At 40.3% G+C, this 16,308-nt stretch overlaps 2 protein-coding genes across 3 annotated transcripts; one reads left to right on the forward strand and one right to left on the reverse strand.

Moving 5' to 3' along the window:
• Positions 1–1,139: 1,139 nt before the first annotated feature.
• On the reverse strand, positions 1,140–7,896 carry ubap1 (ubiquitin associated protein 1). 2 transcript variants are annotated; one of them, XM_023325655.1, is made up of 7 exons: positions 7,730–7,896; positions 6,148–6,194; positions 5,043–5,167; positions 3,999–4,802; positions 3,757–3,915; positions 2,719–2,820; positions 1,140–2,600 (listed from the first exon to the last, which is right to left on the reverse strand). In XM_023325655.1, the coding sequence occupies exons 2-7, from the start codon at positions 6,185–6,187 to the stop codon at positions 2,460–2,462; spliced, it is 1,371 nt and encodes a 456-aa protein (XP_023181423.1). In that variant the 5' UTR covers positions 6,188–6,194; positions 7,730–7,896; the 3' UTR covers positions 1,140–2,459. The 2 variants fall into 2 exon arrangements, with proteins under 2 accessions (XP_023181423.1, XP_023181424.1); XM_023325656.1 differs by lacking the exon at positions 7,730–7,896 and adding an exon at positions 7,165–7,467.
• An 891-nt stretch (positions 7,897–8,787) lies between these two features.
• ube2r2 (ubiquitin conjugating enzyme E2 R2) lies at positions 8,788–15,703 on the forward strand. The gene is made up of 6 exons (XM_014474815.2): positions 8,788–9,390; positions 9,625–9,844; positions 12,874–12,960; positions 14,164–14,261; positions 14,706–14,840; positions 15,218–15,703. The coding sequence occupies exons 2-6, from the start codon at positions 9,662–9,664 to the stop codon at positions 15,501–15,503; spliced, it is 789 nt and encodes a 262-aa protein (XP_014330301.1). The 5' UTR covers positions 8,788–9,390; positions 9,625–9,661; the 3' UTR covers positions 15,504–15,703.
• Positions 15,704–16,308: the final 605 nt, after the last annotated feature.

Raw genomic sequence — 16,308 nt, forward strand, 5'->3', positions numbered from 1 at the left:
TTTTTACTGCACAAACATTTGACACCAATTTTGTTAGATTTGACAGTGAGGGAGCCAACTTCACTCAAGTCTTTCCTACTGCTTAAATCAAGAACACTGACTTTAACTGAGGGAAATGGGGCCTTAGATGGTCTTTTGCAACTTCCTAGATGACTCATCAATTTGCTATATGAATTACTTCTATAGGCATGTCTCTTATGGGAAGGTTCACCACTGTTTCATGTTTTAATAATGGTTCTCACCGATGGTCCAAAACCCTTAGCAACGGCTTTTTAACCTTTCCCAGATGTCAAAATACAGATGTCGTATTCTCATTTGCTCTGATTTCTTCAGATTACAGCATGACGTGCTGTCTTAGCCTTCTTCATGTTGAATAACAGGTTATATTTAAGTAATTCAATGAGTCTACAAGTCTGGCAGTAGTTGGACCTTAGTGTGGCTGATGAAACTAGAACCCAAAAGAAAAGGTTAACAATGGCCAAATCATTATTCTTTTTTTTTTACCCCTCCAGGGGGTCTTTTGTGGGCTCTAGTGTCCCTTATATGACAGTAGGCTGACAGGAAACGGGGAAGGAAAGGGAGGAAGACATGCGGCAAATATCGTCGGGTCCGGGAGTCGAACATGCGACGGCCGCGTCGAGGACTCGAGGCCTCCAAATATGGGTCACGCTAACCACTATGCCACCACGGCACGCCCACCAAATCATTATTTAACAATAGGGGCAGGTTAGTTTGGAGCTTTTTTTTTGTTTTATTTGTATCTAATGAGAACTGTATTTTGTAACTAATCACCTTATAATTTTGGCAAAAATATTTTTGTTACTTTTCAGTGTGTGTCAATATAAAATGTTTTAGATAACTACAATTGTAAAAATTAAAAGAAAATCTGTTAGATTATTCTAGCAACATGAATAACTATTGCTCATCTTTTTTTTTTTTTAATAAAAGCAATTAGATTGTTAAACACATCTGCTACATTTCTTGACAGGGAACAATGGTAGCATCTTCTTCTTCTTTTTTTAAGATTATAACAATCTCATACCGGCCCATGCCTTGTGTAGATAGAGGGCTTGCCTTTGAACAATACATGAAAATACTCAACCTGCCTGAGGTATGGAAAAAAAAACAGTACATGGGGATCAGGGGAGGAAATGAAGAGTCCAACCTCAGCCTTGATTAAATTTTGTCATATTAAATTCAGTGACAGAAAACAAATGATAGAAATCAATAAAACAGAAACTTTCATCCACATTTCCAGTAAGGCTTTAACGACCATTCCTTTTAACATTTTTGGAGGCTCAAAGTGCAAGTCAACAGTCATACAACATGAAATGTGTCTATTGCACTGTAATTTGGCTGCAGAAAAACAAACAACCCTCGCTTATATTATTTTTTTTTTTGTTGCCTCTCACTCTTTCAGTCTGCAAACAAACGCTCAGGACAGTTCTATAGCGATGCATTTGTACGTTAACATATCTTACATAATCCAACCGAACTCCAAATAAATCTTAAATCAAAGTGTCAGTGTACTATTTTAAATAAGATCTGAACAAATGAAACACGTGTGTGCCTGTGCGTTGTATGATCAGTGACATTGGGGCAAGAGATATATTGTATTTCTTTTAGGGAGAAAACGTTTCCCACTGTAGCAGGTTTCTTTCCAGTGCAGGCGGAAGAGTGCAACAGGGCACTCTTTCATTTTCAGAGTTTTCATGACTAATGATCTATAATGCAATTCCTAAAACAGAAAGCAAATAAATGCAACCTTTAAACAGACAAAATGATGTCCAAAATGAACAGAAAAAAAGAGACATGAATGTAAGAAAAGCATAAAGAAGAACAGAAATAGGTCCTGGGCACTACAGCTCAGAGGGCACTTCTTGAGAGTCAGCTCTGTTCTGTGATTGTGCCTTTCACTGTAAGCTGGTTCAATTAGAAAAGAGGGCCTTCTCTCGACCTCTCCACTCCCATCACCTTTTTAAAAAGTCTGCAGCGAGCAGTGGAACATGGCGGCTGTCTTATCAAAGAGTTTAAGTTCCCACAAGTCTTCCCATGAGGTGCACACAGCCTACCGCTAGCTCCTCCCCCGTTTAATTGTGCAGTTTCTCCTGCATTCATCGAAAGACTTCCAAGAGGAAGCAAATTAAGAGTGGCATCGAGATGCCACAGCCCACATTTCCCAGCATCAGTCATTTACTCCAATAACACAGCAGTACCTGAAATGAGCATTTAGTATTGGTACAGGTTAACGCAATCCAATCTAGGCACACAAACTTTCAGAAGTGCTGAGGCATGGTATGTTTTAGCACAGACAGAAATCGCCTCCGGGGTGTCCTTTCCATAGCCAAGGCAAAAAGGGCAGGGAGTAGTGAGATAAGGTAGGCAGAGGGAAAGGGGCTTCAGGATGGGAGCGGAGACAGATGCCTGGGGTGGAGCTTTGGCTTCCCCGCCGGCTTGGCTCAGCTCGCAGCGGCGCGGGCCATCAGATCCTCCAGAGCCTTGTCCTGATCGTTGTTGTGGACTAACAGAACCTCTTTGATCGCGTCTCTCTCGAACCCCATTTCACCAAATCTGGACATGAGTTCAAGATACTGCAAGGCCTGGAAACAAACGATGAAAAAAAAAAAAAGCTCAGTCAGTGTAATCTGCAATGAAATCATTATTAGAGAGGCCAACAGAGTGTTTCCCTTCTCTTAAGATCAAGAGAAAACTACAAACCTTTTCTTCTGAGCACTGGTACATTTCTAAGCACTCTTCCACAGCGCTGGCATCAAAGCCTCTCTCACACAGACGACCATGAAGAAACAGATAGTCCAATACCTTGGACAGAAGATAGATGAAGGTCAACCATTGGTCCTACTAACTTCCCTTTTGTAGAATCAACAAAAACTTGCTTCCTCTTTAACATACACTTCTTTTACTTTCTCTAAGTGGGAGCAATGAAGTAAAATGTCCTATTAGAAGGTCTTAAAAATTCTATTTGTGCAAAAAACGTTTGAGGTTTATACCAAGGCATGGTGGCATTTCTAAACTAAAATTACTGGAGGTCTCGGACAAGACGTTCTGGTTGGAAGAAAACCTCTACCTCCCGACTTAAATTATTGCTCTGTGGCCAACAGATGATTAAGTAGCGCGCGCAACCAAAGACAACCAACCACAAATATCAAGCAGCGACAGAAATGTTCTGGAATAATTGTGCAATGGAATTTCTCTCAAAACAGAAAAGCATTTCTTCTCTTTCTTTCTCGTAAGCGACTGCTTTCCGCTCATTTCACCCTTGAGCCCCCCTCCTCCCGAAACTTGCATTTATTATTGGACCAATAAAGAGAATCGGCCAACACCAGCAAATCTTGGCTCTTCCACAGCACAATGTAACAGGAGCTACAACCAAGAATTGATAATATCTAGCTTGCATAGATTTGTTCACACTTTAGCTTGCAAGTTAAAGTGTGTGGCAGAAAAATGCAAAGAGCTGCTTGCCTAAAACTTACTCTTATACAAGTCAGAGCAACAATTAAAATGTTTAAAATAATTAGAAATGTGACAAGGATGGAGACTCTTTAGTGTCTGCACACAGTAGCCTAAGACCAGATGCTCCCAGCAGTGTACCTTTTCTGCACAGCAATCTCATTTAACTGTCATATTTTTAGTCATTTGTGTGTTAGGAGCCTCCGTTCTGTATTAATGTTCAGCAATTCAAAGTAAGTTATTCAATTGACTGCATGTAGATATACATTCAATGTTTTGGTAACCAACCTGCTCCACATTCTGGCCCTGTCTATGCATGGCCCGTAAAACTTCCTCATAAGAGTAACCCATTCCCACAAGCGTCTCCACACACTGACGTTCACTGGGCGTCATGCTGAGGAGAGCACCACCGCACGGCAGACCAGTAAATCCTGTTCCAGGGTTGGCCTAGTTAAAGGACGAAAACAGAGTGAATATTGAAGAGTTGCTTGAACCTCAAGCAGACGTGCAGAGCGCTCTTTAACACTCACCGGCTTTGGCATTCCACTCTTGTTGTGGTTGGATGGCTCGGGGGCAACAATGACTTGTGTTTTTGGTAATGCTGGCGGGCTGCCGTTGGTTAGGTTCCGTCGAGGAGAAGGAACGGGAACGGGTGCAGCATTGTACTTTATCGACTCCGGTTCACCAGAATCGGAGAGCTTAGGGAACGTCAGAGAGCGGATGTTACAAGGCCGATCGTCCGTGTCAAAGCCCGCTCTGCTAGGATGCCCCACTTTGTCCATATCCAGCAAAGCAACCAAGCCGTTCGGCTTGTGGGCAAAGCCTGGCTTAGAGGAGATGCTGGTGTTGGTGCTGGGTGGTGACGGGCTGTCTCCACAAGATACTGAACCTGGCTGAGGTGGAGACACACAGGGCGGAGGCTGAGGTTGGCTCTGCAGAATGTTCCTCAGCTCTTCCTTATCATCCAGGGTTTTCAGTTCCAGCTTGTCAAACGGGTCTTCCTCCCGCTCAAAGTCGGCTAGGTTGAGGTTTTGTGGCTGTGGAGTGCTGTCCTGGGATTTTCTGGGGCCGAGTCTGGGGGCCGGCAGTGGAGTGAGGATGGCGTTGTGACTGAGTCCAGCAAGGACCGGGTTCAGGGCTGGCGGTGGAAGGTCCTGGTCCTCCGCCGCGGAGCAAAGGTTGTTCCCTCCAACTCCATCAGCATCCCGAGACAGAGACTCCATGCTCTCAGCCTCCTGCTTGGCTGCTGCCTCCTCCGCTCTGGCTGCTGCTGCTCTGGCGTCAGCAAGTTCTATCCCCCAGCGAACACTTCGCCTCTCCAATGTAAAGTCATACTGTTCAGAAGAGAAAAGGAAGATGGAAAAGTAATTACATCAGTCACGATAGCCAGGTAGTGTTAAAATTCCAGTTACGGAAATATCTTTTGCTTGGCTACACCTTAAATATTTACTTACTAATTTATTTATTTACATAGAACTGAATGTATTGAAATCCTCTTTCTCAATTATCATTTTACACAAGTCATCCAACTTGTAACTGAAAAATAGAAAAAAAAATCTCTATGTCCTCTGTACCTTTGTGTCTGCAAGTACAGCTCCATAATCTGGCATAAGGAAACCAACGGGTAACCCCACTTTAGCTGGACGCCGGAATTTGTCGTTTATCTTGAAGGGAACATCATCAAGGTAGCTGATGGGTCCTGAACAGAGAAAAAAAAGGATACAGTCAAGGCTGCACAAAATATTGCAAATATACCATCATCACTATATCCATGTATGCAATAGTGTTGTGAACTTGCATTTTTCATGTAATGTAATAGTTAGCCAGTTGAACAGAGTCCAAGATGACATTACCACAAAATGTTAAAGGTCACAGAGTGATGGAAGCACAGATGAGAAAGAGAGGACAGAAGATAAAAGGCATAAATTGCACGTGATATTGTTATTGTGATATACTGTATATACAAATATTATCGTCAGTGTAAGATTTTATATAGTGCAGCCCTAAGTACTGAAAGCTTAGACATAGACACCCTAACGTAGGACCTTAAAGTAGAAATGAATCGAGAAATTGGCCCGTCAGAAAGTCAAACCTTTTTCTGATTGGTGAACACATCATAACTAAACAAACAAGTCCCCTTACAACACTCTCTGGTGAGGAAGTTGCAACTGAGATGAGAGAATAGAAAACAGTATAGAACAGAATATCCTTTATTCTTCCTCAATGGAACGACTCAGGTAGGTGTAACAGCAGTGAAGGTACAGGCAAATGGAAGAACAGATTTACACAGAGGTAAAAAAAAAAAAAAAAGGCCTGCAAATTCATGTACATATTGTACATTAATCCTTATTTAATTCCTGTTAATGTTTATCTACTTACTTACACTAAAGGTTTGCACGTGTGAGCGAGCGCTTATAAACCAAAGTCAAGTTCCTTGTTTGTGAACACAATCTTGGCCACTTAAGCTATACTGATTGTTTAAAAATACAGAAACAAAACATACAGATGTGAGGCTGAACAGTAAGAGCAAATTTATAGCATGTGAAAAAAATACTGTACAGTTAACGTAGCATACTCTAATTAAAAGAAAGAAATAGATTCAGCTAACTTTGTAAAGAAGCTATTTAAATGAACGCTTTACAAAAACTGATGAACATTAAGCATCCGTGCTACACTTACCATTGTTATACACGTCTGATCCAGACTTCCTCGCAGCCATTTAGTCCCTGAAAAAAAGAAAGAAAAAAAGCGCATGAGTTCAATGTTTTGAGTGAGATTGTAGTTTAAAATAAAGCAAGAAAACTGGCAAGTCATAGCTCCTTGCAAACACACACAGAATGACACAAACTTAATTACTAGAATGAGATACTAAGATAACAATACTTTATTTATTTATTGCGTTTAAATGTATAAATGACTGTGCCTTTATCAGGTTGAAAAGCTACTTAAATTTAACCACAGGTGTGTAAAGCCACAAACCACACATTCCAAATTATTATTGTGCATAAAATAAATACGAAGTGAAAATGGAAAAGTTTCAGAAACTATACTGCACCCCCCTACCCCCAAAAATAGGCCTTTTCTGGTTAATACAGATTTTTGTTTTTCTTTGAGGTTTGATTTTTATCAAAGTCAAAAGTCAGCTTCAAAGAGACAAATTCTGATGAATCATTTTCTGGTTTAAAAATTGGATTAATCCTTAGTTTAGAACCCCCCCCCCCCCCCCCCCCCCCCCCCCCCCCGAACTCCCCCCACCCCTCCAAAACAGATACATAACAAAAACTCGTTTGAATCTGAAATTAATTCAATTTTTTGGTCACATAGCAACAGAGTCTGATTGTAACGAAAACAAGAAGCTCTGGAACAAATCTGTCACCGCACAGAACTTTGAACCGATGAGATAAAGTAAACAAAAACAAATTAATGACGTAGTTAATCACAGATATAAAGTATGTTTTTGCGAGCAAAAACAGTAACTTTAAACGAAACCCAGGGCAAATTTGACTTTGGTGTGTTTACTGTGCATAGATGACAATCCGCCATGGATCACTCATGACCCGCTGGATCTTGTGATCAAGGCAGCGCCGTGTCTATGGCGGATTTCCCATGTATTAACTTCAAGCATGAAGTCCTTAACATAGTAGTCACCCTACAGTTGCTAATAGTACTTGGGGATAAAGTTATATAACACCGTACCTTCACAAGTTGCTGTTCCGCATTGCTATTCAACAGCTTAGCATGTCACGGAAACACAGGGTGCGTTGATATATTTCAGGGAGAAGTGATGACTGTAAAGATAGGTTAGCTAACTTAAACGACAGGAGTCAAGAAAATTCAATTCCCTATATCCTAATGCAAGCGTGACTAAAACTGGGTCATTGTAGGCCATCAACTGTCAAATACAGCTTATAGTATGCTCTGTCAGACAGTTAAGTTTTACATATTTGAATACCTTTGGATACCTTTAGCCACAGCTAGAATAACATGTACTTGTAGAATAACGCGGTGGCCCCTGTCAAAATGCTTAAGTTTCAAAACTCGACGTAGCTAATTTTAGCTATCACTTGGTAAAAGAAAAGGCAAACTGAAAGTGCACACTGCCAAACACAAGCAGAGAGAGTGTAATGGTCCTCGGCGTACGCCACTGTTCATGCTAATACGCTTAGCTTCGGCTGTGGCCTGACTTGTAGCGTTACGTGCTGCCACCGCCCCTCACACAGCTAAACAACTGGCCCGCAAATTAAAAACGGGGCTTTCTCACCGGTATTGACTCCGTTTCTTCCTTACGAAATCCAAACGACGCCCAATCACGTTGGCAATACGTTTAAAAACTGTTTTAAAAATCAGTTTTATTTCAAGTAGAACCTCTTTCCTGCTTCGCCGTAGGTCGCCATCTTGGTTTGTCAAGCTCCCTCTACTGGTTCCTGTATGATGTCACTCCCCTCCATGACGTCAGACTGAGATAACGCAATGGTTCATAACCAGCTGAACAAGGACAGCAATCCACTTTTTTATTACATAGTAGTGCATCTTAGAAACTTACTTTATGATCGGAAAATTAATTTGTTTCATTAATTCAATTTAGTTTAATTCAGGTGAAACTCATAAGATGTGAATTCATTATACAGAGCGACATATCTGGGCATATTTCAAGAATTGTTTTTCACAATTACATCAGAAATTCAATTAAAAGCCAATAATCTGGACCAGTGCAATCATTCGCTATACTTATTTTAATTATATTTGATCATTTACACGATAAATATTTTGGCTCTGATCCCTGAAGTGTATTGAAGTTTTTGGGGATGTAACTAAAAACACATTTTTAAAGATTATGCTAAAACTTTTTCTAATGTAACATATTAAAGGTACGAAAAAATATACAGCAAGTTTTTGGATTGCTGTATTATCTAAAAAAAAAAAGTGCTAGTTTGAAATTAATCGTGATACTCATGGTAGCTCAAATGTAAAATACTTTATTTAACATCACCTGGATATTCTATTCACGTTTTCAAACTTGTAGATAGTGTCCATTATTTATTTAAAAATAATAAAAATTTTCTAGATATAAAATGCTGAAAAACATGTTTTTCAAAGATAAAAAAACAGCTTTATGATTAAAAAATGTCATGTGAACAAGCTCTTGTTCCTAAGAACTCCTGTTTTCAGTTTTATTACGATATTTATTATTATTATACAAAAAATAATAAGTGCTTTCTTTCTGAAACTGTTAGTTCATGAAATTTTGAACTAGCAGGTTTTTTTTTTCTCCCTGGGGTGCGCGCACGTCACTGTGTGCGCGCATTACGTTCTGCAGACACGCGCAATGATAGCCGGAAGCATCGATGGGAGGAAAATAAAAATCGATAAAAGCCAGTGTAATTCGCGAGTGTAAAAAAAAAAAAAAAATCTCCTACTTGCTGTCCTTTCTCTGACCACAGGCTCGAGTTCCTGCGTGTTTTTATCTCACCGCCGTGCCGGAGGGGACGACAGACGGCAGAAAACCCGCTCCGTTTGTACGAAGTTGCTCGGTGGGGGTTTATAGCTGACGTGTGGAGAAGTTGAGACTGCTGGAGCGCAGATAAACAAACATAAACAAGCAGGGGTCAGTTGAGAGCCTGTTCGAACCGAACCAGTAGCTCGGGGAGATGGCGGGGACGGCCAAACCCCGGTTCTGAGCCCGGGAATGATCCGCAGGAGACGGTGACTTCCACTGAGACTTGCTTTCTTCATGTCAACTGTCAACACTGGCAACACAAAAGAATTTGGAAAACACGAGGAGCAGCCACGGGCTTTCGGAGGAAATCCACTGCTCCACTTACTGTTGTCCACACACAGCGACGTTAGCATGGCCAGCCAATGAGTTCACCTTTCAGGTTTCAGCTGGGAGCAAACGAAAACGTATAGTTCAAGGAGGCAGAGGTAAGCACTTTTTTTTTTTTTAAACTTTGCAGTTCCACCTTTAAGGGCCTCAGAAGAAACCTAGCTTGACAGGCCACATAGCATGTTTGTATTTTAATTCTTGGTGTAGCATTTTGGTTTGTCTGTCTGTTTACACCAAGTTAAAAAAACACTGAGGTGTCTCCAAGCTGTTGACTCAGTTTGTTACCTTCAAATGGAACCGTCCGTCTCATGATCTTTCTGAATTGTCTCTAGGTTCGCTGATCTGTGGCTCCTGGGTGTCACAAGTGGAATGAACATGGCCCACCAGGCAACCCCTAGTTCTCAGAAGGCCCTGATGATGGAGCTGAAGTCCCTGCAGGAGCAGCCGGTGGAGGGTTTCCGCATCACCCTAGTAGAGGAGTCTGACCTCTACAACTGGGAAGTGGCCATCTTCGGACCGCCCAATACTCTGTATGAAGGAGGCTACTTCAAGGTGGGAGAAACCTGCACAAATGGTCACATTGCACTCATTATCGCAAAGAGCTGCTTGAATGCAGTATTTGCAAGGTTGTGATTATTACTATGTAATGGTAATAATTAAGTATTGTTATCATATTATCATGCTGAAGGGGTACAGAAGCGGCGGGAACATCTTGATGAGAAAAGTGAAAAGAGGAAAAGTTTGGTTTATCGCAAGCAATATTGCTTTTCCAATGTTTTAACAAAGACATAATTGCCAGTATTTCTCAAATTGTCCAAAATATGTATTCAGAAATATAAAAGTTTTGCATGATTACCTAAAATAACTTTTACGTTACAGAAGATAAGGGTTATGTTAGACCTCAATTTCTTTTCTTTTTCTCTTCCGTCATCTCGATGTCCTTAAAACTTTGAGCTTAGCATCTTGATGGCAATAAAACACATTCATTTTTCATCAAAAAATCATCCATCCAGTCCAAGTTAATATCGCAATGACCATTTGAATTTATTTGTTCAAACCCAAAGAGTCCCACCATCCTAGAGATCTAAAAAGCATAATTCACATCTTCATGCTTCTTCTCACCTCTTCTGCAAGTAAAAATGTTTTTTTTTTTCAGTCATTAATTCTGGCTCCATTCTCAGTCTCCACTCCTCATCACTGTACGGTGGTTGTAATTCAGAAAGCTATTTTTGGCTTGGTGACCGCTATAAATGGCACTTCAGCACAGAGAACGAGTAGGAGAGAAGGGCAAGATTAGACTCCTCATCTGTCTTTTTTCTCAAAAAAAATAAAAGAAAAAGACAGATGAAAGACAGAAGATGCAGGTCAGACATGGGTTTGTGTGAGGTTGTGTTCATGCAGGTGTAGCTGGAGTTTACAACGGGTGTACAAAATAGGTCAAATAATTAGTTGGGATTTTTTTGCCCTGCCTTTTTTAAACTTCGTACAATACTTCGTCATCCTCATGCATAGCTCACTTGCAGACAAAAATAAGAGAAAGAAAAAAAGCTGAAGATCCAGATTTGTACATGCTAAAGATGGATACTGTGGTTGAAAGTAAATATTTCAGTAAGTAGAAGCACTGTTTGTTAGGCTAGCAAATATATTTACTTACTATTTAGAGTTCTCACTAGACATAAATCAGTGTAATGTTCTATAATAACAAATTTCAATAAGCTCAAGTCAAAATACCACAATTTGAACATATTCCGGTAAAGATTCATCTTTGTTTAAACAAAGAGTTTAAACAAATTTAAATTAATTTTCCTTTGGGATCAGTAAGGTATTTTTGATATGAATTGAAATGAAAATGTATAGCTTGATATAATTTAATGCTTGAACTCGGGGCACTCAAGCTCTTTGTCTGGCATCTCATTTATGGATTTTAAAGTGTAGCGAAGGTATGATGGAAAATCGTAGGGATTTTATGACCATAACTCGATTAAACCTTGGTGTTTGTTGATACAGGCCACTTGCCCGTGTTTGATTACATCTTTTGTGGTTGGATGACCCCTTCACACATAAAAATATGTGGAACCTTAGAAAAAGAAATGGCAAGCCATTCACATGTCAACAAAGGTGCAATTCTGTTACTGTTTGAGGTATTCAGAGTTCCTGATATACCTGACCTGATATTTTCCTGATCTTTTAATTTGAAACATGACTAACATGTCTCTGCAGAATGTGATGACAGGCTGTTGAGGTAATGTGCTGGAACAGGGACACATCTAAAACATGCAGGGCAATGTACCCCCAAGATCAAGGTTAGGAAACACTGATCCTACCTGCATATTTATTTTATTTTATATTTTTTAATTGACATCTTTATTTAACAAAGAAGAAAAAAAAATTTCCCCCTCTCTGTCCTTCCTTGAAAATAATTGCGACGGTTCCTGTACAATCAAAGGTTTAATCAAATTATTATTTTTCTTGTCAAATATGTACTAAATACAAATACATGGCTTTGTATAAAGGACATACAGACAGTTGTTGTAAAATAAGATAAAAGCTTGGTTTTTATTTTAATGTTTTGTGCTCGTCTTATGCTTTTAAGCAAATAAAAAAAGACAACTCTCTCTGTAAAACTCCTGCCAATCTACGGCGATATTTATATTCATGCTAAAACATGGCTGTGGTGGTGTAGTTCAGTGATTAGCTGTGGACTGACGATAGTCTTATCTGACTGGCATGCAGCTGATTTGAGGCTGCTGGGTGCACACCCAGGCTCCCATGCATAATACTTAATAACTGGACAGTGGTAAAATGAGGGGAAAAAAACTGAACCAGACTTATAGCGAAACTATTCATAACCCTTGAACTTTTCTAAATTTTGCCGACACACCTATGTACGTTATTGGCATTTTTTTGTGATAAGCTAAGACGAGGAAGTGCACAACTGTTCAGATGAAGAAAAGCAATATGAGTTTTTTAAAATAATTTTTTACAAATCCTGAAAAGCGCTTTACTGTGATACCCCTAAATAAAAAAAAACCATGTAACAAATTGACTTTAAGATGACTTATTTAGTAAACAGCATATTTATTACAGCACTAAAGAAAGTCATTATCGAAGAGCAAAACAAACACTGCACATCATCCTCAAAGTTAAGCACGGTAGTGGCAGCGCCGTGCTGCGGGGATGTTTTTCTTCGGTAGGGACAGAATTGATAAAAACGGGACAGAAAAGGAATTTATTGTATGAAGTTTACTCCAAGTCAACATTTGAAGTATAAGATTTTACTCAAAAATTACCGTTTTGTAATGAAGCATTTTAGTTCAACTTGCAAAGTGAACCATTTGCTGAATTGTCACAATTCAGTTGTATTAAGGTCTTCCTTAAAGCAGCCAGCACATTTTTCATACTGCAGAATAAAATAGTTACTTGTGCTCCCTTTACCAATAGAAGTGATTTTTTTGGCTCCGCTGGACTAGATTTACTTTAAGGATAAAGTCGCCTGTCATTTGACCCTGTACAGCTGAGGTCCCAGCAAAGGCCCAACAGTACATAATTTACATTAACTCTCTCTCTGTTTATTCTTCCAGGCTCACATCAAGTTCCCAGTTGACTACCCATACTCCCCTCCTACGTTTCGCTTCCTCACCAAAATGTGGCACCCAAATATTTACGAGGTGAGAGCTTTCGACTGATCTGGATGTAATGCTCACTTTTGTTGCTCATATGGCTTTTAAAGTTTCTATTGGACTGAAGTTGTTGTCTACTTAATAAGGCTTACAGTGGTTAAAGCACGTTTTAGTGACAGCCTGTGCATGCATTAGGTAATAAGAGTGTTTTGGTTAATAACATTTGTTTCAATCAATATCTGATTTTTTTTTTTTCATACTGATTCTCCTCAAACAGATTTCAGATGGGATAAATAAGAGGGTTGCATTTATGTCCGATTTCCTTTTTGGGTTCAAAAATGAAGACTTATTACAACTTACAGTTTTCATTTGCAGCAAAAACAAGGTTCACGCTAAGTGCTTAAGGACTCAAATTGATGAGATTTTGTTGTCTGGCTCCACAAAAGGTGCATGTAAACTTTGCAACGATCTAGGATAGAAATAGGTTTAGTGGTTCAAATATTGCTACTTTGGTTTTGTTCTCTGTCACATTCTTACACTTTGTTCGTTGCATTATATTCAATGCTAGTTTATATTCCTTTCTGAGAAAAATGGCAGATGGAAAAACTGTGTGTCCCACAGAAGACCATCACACAGCCAGGCTGAAACACTAAACCACAGCTGTGCTTCAGTAAAAAGAGTGTTGTGATCGGCCCTTAGAGCGCAGATTTAATTTTTCAGCGTAAAAAGAGAGTAAAATAAAACCTTCTTTCTTTTTTCCTAAGCACACCTCATTCATCTTGTCGGAAAACACCATGAGGATAATCCCCCAGCCTCACTCGAATTTACTAAGGACTTAGGAAAAGTAAACTGTGCTGCAATGAAAATCCAATAATCACGTAACTCAAACAAGTTGTAAGTTGGGCTTCAAAATGCAAAAAGAAGAAACAGGAGCAAGAGAGAGAGAGACAAAAAAATAGAAGGTAAAAGATTAAGACTTGTATTTGAACTCCAACAGCCTATTAATTGAATCAAAACCTAAAGACATCTGCCTTTAAAAAGTCAAAACAAGCAAACAAATGTGACTTTCGTGCCATTTATTTGACTTTCCAAGCATTAACACCGCCATGAGCTCATGAGGGATTAAGAGGAAGGCAAAAACAATAAAGCAATATCTGTCATATTTTAATGACAGATGCCAGTAGAATCTCTTCTTGATTTAAAAAAAAAAAAAATTTTTTTTAGCATTTCTGCTATTTGTTGTTTCTCCAGAATGGAGATGTGTGCATCTCCATTTTGCACCCCCCGGTCGACGACCCCCAGAGCGGGGAGCTGCCGTCTGAGAGGTGGAACCCCACCCAGAACGTCAGGTATTCCCTCTGCAACACGCTGGTGATTTTTGTGTCTTGGATTACACTTGGAGGCAGTGTAATCCCTAAAGGAATAACGGTTTATTTTGTACATCTTATAAAGAGCAAAAGTGAAACAGAGGCCCCACTTGTCTCTTCAATCTCGCATGCACTTTATTACAGCTTGATGCTAATTTAGAAAACACAAGGCTTTGTTCTAAATAAAGAAAAGGGGAACACACTGAAAGTGCAGCTCTGTTGAATAACTGCTAAATTTAGCACGTCAGCAGGATTCACATCACTGAGGGAAACTGCTGAGTCCGTGTTTGGGAACTTGAGCAGAGTGGAGGTAGCGTGTAATTGAGCCACATGGGGGAGGCAGGGTGAGCATAATGTTTCTGACCGTGCCGATGCAATCTGATATCTGACTGTGTGTACATGTTGCTGTGCTCTCTCTGCCGTCAGGACGATCCTGCTCAGTGTGATCTCTCTGCTCAACGAGCCCAACACCTTCTCTCCAGCCAATGTAGACGCCTCGGTCATGTTTCGCAAATGGAGGGACAGCAAAGGCAAAGATAAAGAGTATGCAGAGATTATAAGGTAACGCACTGCAGTGGCTGTAAACGGGTGCCTCTGCTTTACTTCAGTGATTCATTTCAAAACATTGATCTCAGGTGTTATTTAGATTCGTTACGCACAGAATGAACTATTTAAGGTGGGCTTTTTGTCTGTTTATTTAGAAAAAAACACGATTTACCTTCTTGAAAATGCAAATGATATACAGTGTTTTACCTTTTTGCCACGTTTCTCTATGTCTGGGTCTTCCAGAAGGAAACATTTTTGAAGTCTGCCATATTTAGTAATGTCCTGTTTCAGTGAGATGCAGTTTAAACCTGTATTTTTAAAGCTAACACTAAGCTCAACACTTTTTCAAATTCTTAGTTGATTTTTTTCTCCCCCCACCATCTTGCCTGCAGGAAGCAGGTGTTGTCCACGGCGGCGGAGGCTGAGCGGGACGGCGTGAAGGTGCCAACCACGCTGGACGAGTACTGCGTTCAGACCCGGGTCCCCTCTCAGGACAGCAGCTCCGACCTGCTCTACGACGACCTCTACGACGACGACATGGAGGAGGAGGACGAGGACGAAGACGAGAGCGAGATGGAGTCCGTGGGCGAGGCCGGGGCCATCAGCTGCCTGGAGGACGGTGGGACATCCACCAGGCACTATGACAACCAGGACGACTCTGGCAACGAAGACTCATGATGATCTGGACGATAAATCCTCCCTGCCAATTTAGTCCCGCGGTCGTCTGTCATTTTTCAGAGTATGTGGATGGGTGTGTGTGTGCTTGTGTGTGTGCATGTGTTTGCACAAACAGTGGGGTCAAAAGTCTACTGCCAAAATGTTTAATCATTTGTTAAACTGATACAAGTTTGATTGAGTCAATGTTTTCACACGCTGTCGAAAAAAGAAACAACAAGTTTGCAACAGATGTTTGTTGGCGCTATTTCCACTTAAAGTCAGAGTTTGGTGTTCTCACCGTTTGCCTTAACAACACCTTGCACTCTGTCTAATGTTTAGCAAAGTTTGAGTAAAGAAATTATTGCAACCCAGTATAGAAAATTCTTAAAAATATTACTAAAACTCAGATTTTAGATTTATCAAGCATTCAGTCATTTTTCATCCTCCATTTCAGCATGCAAACGTCAAACTAGACCAGTGTTTCCCAACCCTGATCCTCAAGGCACACTGTCCTACATGTTTTAGAGGTGTCCCTGCTTTAACGTGCCTGATTCAACTGATTGCAGTTCAGCAAACGACCACTAATCAGTCATCAATTGAAATCAGCTGGACTGAAGCAAGGAAATGCCTAAAACATGCAGGGCAGTGTGCCTGGAGGACCAGGGTTGGGAAACACTGAACTAGACGACCGTCCTCTTGAATATTTACATCACCAATCTAGTTTAATTTCCATGCTATACCAGTTCCTGTCGTATTTTTATTACACTCACGAAACTTTGATTACTCTTCATCCTTGCTATGTCCCTTCGCTTTGTGTCTTCAGTGC

Source organism: Xiphophorus maculatus, chromosome 20, assembly GCF_002775205.1.
Source record: "Xiphophorus maculatus strain JP 163 A chromosome 20, X_maculatus-5.0-male, whole genome shotgun sequence".
Taxonomy (NCBI): Eukaryota; Metazoa; Chordata; class Actinopteri; order Cyprinodontiformes; family Poeciliidae; genus Xiphophorus; species Xiphophorus maculatus.